The sequence below is a fragment of the Lipotes vexillifer genome, unplaced genomic scaffold, assembly GCF_000442215.2.
Source record: "Lipotes vexillifer unplaced genomic scaffold, Lipotes_vexillifer_v1.1 scaffold942, whole genome shotgun sequence".
NCBI lineage: Eukaryota > Metazoa > Chordata > Mammalia > Artiodactyla > Lipotidae > Lipotes > Lipotes vexillifer.
In genome coordinates, this window is record NW_006798282.1 from 115,352 (window position 1) to 119,381 (window position 4,030).

A 4,030-nucleotide genomic window follows, 5' to 3' on the forward strand; every position below is an offset into this window, starting at 1 on the left:
AGAAAGGGGAAGGCGAAAGGTGAAGGGAAGAGGGAGCTGCAGGGCGGCACTTTCTCATGCAGGTGACAGCCCAAGGTCATCCTCCCAGGCCCTTAGCTTCCAGTCCTGCTCCCCGGACCCCCTACCCACCTACCCACCTGGCCAGCAGCTGAGGCACAGTCAGTGAAGAGTTGCCAGGTGACGACGGCATGAGTATGGCTTAGTGCAAATGCAACGGAACATGCCCTGGGGACCACTGAACCATGGGGTTTGGGGAGAATGCTGCAGGCTCACGCAGCCAGGAAAGGCTTCAGAAGGAAAAGAAAGGGCCCATGGTCACAGTGAGCAGAGGCTTTCTTGGGTTGGGTGATGGGGCTGGCTTTATCCACGAGGCAAGGTCAGTCACCCTCAAGCAAAAGAACAGAAGAATATGGAGACATACACTTGAGCCTAAAATCTCCTGTGCTGAGAACCTTCCGAAGATTAAGTGCATCTGCTCCCATGCAGCAGAAATCCTGGATGATAAATCCGACAGCCCTTCCTCTGAACTCTGGGCAGGAATAGAGGAACAGAGGTCTCAATACAAGTCGGCAAGAGCATCACAAAACTCCCTAACTGGATGGAAAGTGAGTCAACGAACGTCTGGACACAGGAGCCATGTCAATTCTCCCTTGAGCTTCTAAACAGGCAGTGCTTTGCTGCAGGAACAGCAGTTAAGCCAGACCCCAGGGGCTGAGAAACACCAAGCAAGGCTGCCATGTAGGGGAACGTGACTTTTCCCAAGGGTCCCCTGGCTTAAACTCTTGACACTTTCATACAATGGCACTTTGTGCAGTTACTTCATATATTCATCCCTGGCAGTCCGGTGGTTAAGACTCCCCACTTCCACTGCCAGGGGCACGGGTTCAATCCCTGCTTAGGGAACTAAGATCCTGCATGGTGCATGGCACAGCCAAAAAAAAAAAAAAAAAGAGGACTTCTGAGAGAAACATTTACTTGAGACAACAGAAATTAAGCTTGTGGCACCATTACCAAGCCTGATGAGTGGTTCCAAAAGATGAACACGGTTTTTAAAGAGCAGTGCGTTACTCTGAGCATGGCTACAGCAGCCCAGCAAACGTTGCTCTTATGGGCTGAATTGTGTCCCCCCCCCTTAAATTCATATGTTGATGTCTTAATGCCCAGTATCTCAGAATGTGACTGTTTTTGGAGATAAGACCTAAAAGAAGTAAGTTAGTTAAAATGAGGCCAATAAGGTGAGCCCTAATCCAACCTGACTGGTGTCCTTATAAGAAGAAAAGATTAGAACACAGAGAGACATGGGTGGCACATGCATAGCGGGCATGACCATGTGAAGAGACAGGAAGACAGCAGCTGTCTGCAAGCCAAGGAGAGGCCTCAGGAAACCAAACCTGCCGTTACCTTGGCCTTGGACTCCCAGGACCGTGAGAAAATAGATTTCTGTTGTTTAAGTCACCTGGTCTATGGTATTTTGTTACGGCGGCCTGAGCAGATTAATACAGTTGCCTAAGCCAAGAAAGGCCTTCCTGGAGATGCTGAAATCAGGGGGACCGCTGACAGACGCGCCCAGGAACCCTCTGACAAGGCTCAATACTGACTACTCCTCGAGCCCTGGTGCTCCTCAAGGGCACCCTGCCCCGAGCACTGTTGGCAGGCACCTTCCCTTAAGCAAAGACAGCCAATCTTGCTTCCAAGCTTTCCTAATCCTTTGATAAGAAACCACAAGGCCAGGCACCTAATGAGCACTCAGGAAATGGAGGTGATGTCTACTCACTGTTCAGCCACGTTTGGGTCAAGAGAATCAGTTTCGGTGGGTGTTTCAGGCAAGGAGGAGCCGGACTCCTGTATCTGGCACAACTCCTCATCTGTGATGATGTCAAACACGGCATCATCTGGCGGCCGGCAGTCTGTATTAGCACCTGGGGTGCAGAGGCAGGTCGGGAGAGAAGAGAAATGCACAGTCATGGACAGTATGGGGAGGGAGTGCAGCTACATGGGACGAGCCCCCAGGACACACTCTAAGTGCTCACTCAACCAACAGCTACTCTGTCCAGATGGAGAGAAATGGCTCTTGGGATGTTCCACAAAAGCAGATGAGGGGACTACAGATGAAACTGAATGCACCACGTAAGAGATTTCTCTGAAGTCCCTTAGGCAGTGGTGTGGAGAGGTTTTAAGCTCTTACATGTTCTCTGAGGCCCTTTACTTAGAAGGAAAAAACCCTATCAAAACCTTATCAGGAAAGAACCTAACAAAAAGGTAATCACACTTCTGTGCTGCTGAATCCTTGCTCCAGCAGACACAGACCTCACTCATGCCTCTTTGAGAGGAGGATTCTGTTTGACCTGTATTTTCACCTCAATCCACTGGGGATGGAAAAGAACCTCCCTCTGCACAGCAGCCATTGTGCTTCTGACCAGGGGACTTGTGCCCAACTTTGCAGGCTACCCAGTAGGAAGGATGCTGTGCGACGCTGCTGTGCTAGTCACCCCCAACCCCGCCAACAAGCAGTCTCTTGCATGTGATGGAAAATGTGATGGCAGGCCTGAGACGGAAGAAGAAAAGACAGAAAGTAAGACAGACAGACAGAGGAGGAGACAGGAAACGTCAGAAATCAAAACAAGCAACCTCAGCATGCTGGCACCATGCCACCCTCTGTCGTCACTGGAACACCCACTAGTGAGCCAGGCGAGGGGAAGATTCAGCAAGAAGAACAGTTCATGGGAGTTACAAGTTCCCAGCAGGCCCCGCTGCATGGCTCCTGGGACAGGCCGTGCTCTAGAACAGACACCCACAGTCCAGTCCTGAGAGGGTAGCCTAGGCTGGTCTGCAAGGCTGTGCTGAGCAGAAGCAGCAGGAACCAAATCCCGCTTCCTTTTACTGAGCTGAGTGAGAGGACGTGAAGGAGAATATATCCTTCTTGGCCGCTGAGAGAGAATGTGAGCTACAGGGAGACAGGGAAGGATGTGCTCGTTTCCACACTCAAGTCCTGGCCTTTGGTTACCCCGAAAGAGAGGGCTGGATATGGGGCTGGGGCCCTGGGAGACAGCGTTTTCCAAAGCTGTGGGTCCACTGGTGGTATGTGAGTTGAGAAGTAAACAGACACCACGTTAAATAACACTGAATCACATCAGGAGAAAGCTATTCCCTTTTCAATTCTCCTTCAATCCTAATTACATCAAAAAGAAAGTCTCAGATTGGTGATACCTTTTTAGTGCCTAAGTTTGGAAAACACTGAACTAAGCATGTTCCAGCTAAGCAGCCACAGTGGGGTAGCGGTGAGGGTGGCACCTGGAGAACACCGAGGGCAGGGGCGGAGCCTGACCTTGGCCTCCGGTGGCCTGGGGTGCGGCCTGGGCTGGTGACCGGGCGGGGCTGGGCTCTCCCTGGCTGGTGCCCGAGCTGGTGCTGTCGGGGGACTCGGGGCCCTCGCTCAGCTTCTGGAAGCAGGCCTGGCAGCAGCGCTCCTTCTTGCCGCTGTGCTTGCTCACAGCGTAGTTGTTGCAGCAGTAGTAACAGAAGATGTGGCCGCATATCCTGGGGACGACACAGGCACGGGCCCTGAGGACGCTGCACTAGAGGTCTCGAGTGACCTGCTCGGGACCGGAACCGGGCTCTGTTCTGGGCTCTGGACGCCACATGGATCGTCAGACCTGGCTCTGCCCCCACTCTAGAGTGGGGCCTGAAGGCCTATCTCATAAGATTCCAAGAAAGCCATCTTGGTAAGCCTGATGGGAGCCACTTGTACTTCCTAGGGTCCTGGGAGGCAGGCCGAGCCCCCTTCCCTGATGCAACGATGCAGGCGTGCATTCTAGGCCTCGGGGGCTGGGTTTTTTTTTTTTTTTTGTAGGCCTCTCACTGTTGTGGCCTCTCCCGTTGCGGAGCACAGGCTCTGGATGCGCAGGCTCAGCGGCCATGGCTCACGGGCCTATCCGTGGCATGTGGGATCTTCCCGCACCGGGGCACGAACCCGTGTCCCCTGCATCGGCAGGCGGACTCTCAACCACTGCGCCACCAGGGAAGCCCTGGG

General features: G+C 53.0%; 1 protein-coding gene across 1 annotated transcript in view; it reads right to left on the reverse strand.

Moving 5' to 3' along the window:
* FYCO1 (FYVE and coiled-coil domain autophagy adaptor 1) overlaps positions 1 to 4,030 on the reverse strand; it is a 74,703-nt gene that overhangs the window by 35,864 nt on the left and 34,809 nt on the right. Inside the window, exons 12-13 of the mRNA XM_007470241.1 lie at positions 3,326 to 3,537; positions 1,775 to 1,919 (exon numbers count right to left, since the gene is read on the reverse strand). Of these exons, the coding sequence (XP_007470303.1) occupies positions 1,775 to 1,919; positions 3,326 to 3,537 (357 nt within the window). The remainder of the gene's footprint in view (positions 1 to 1,774; positions 1,920 to 3,325; positions 3,538 to 4,030) is intronic.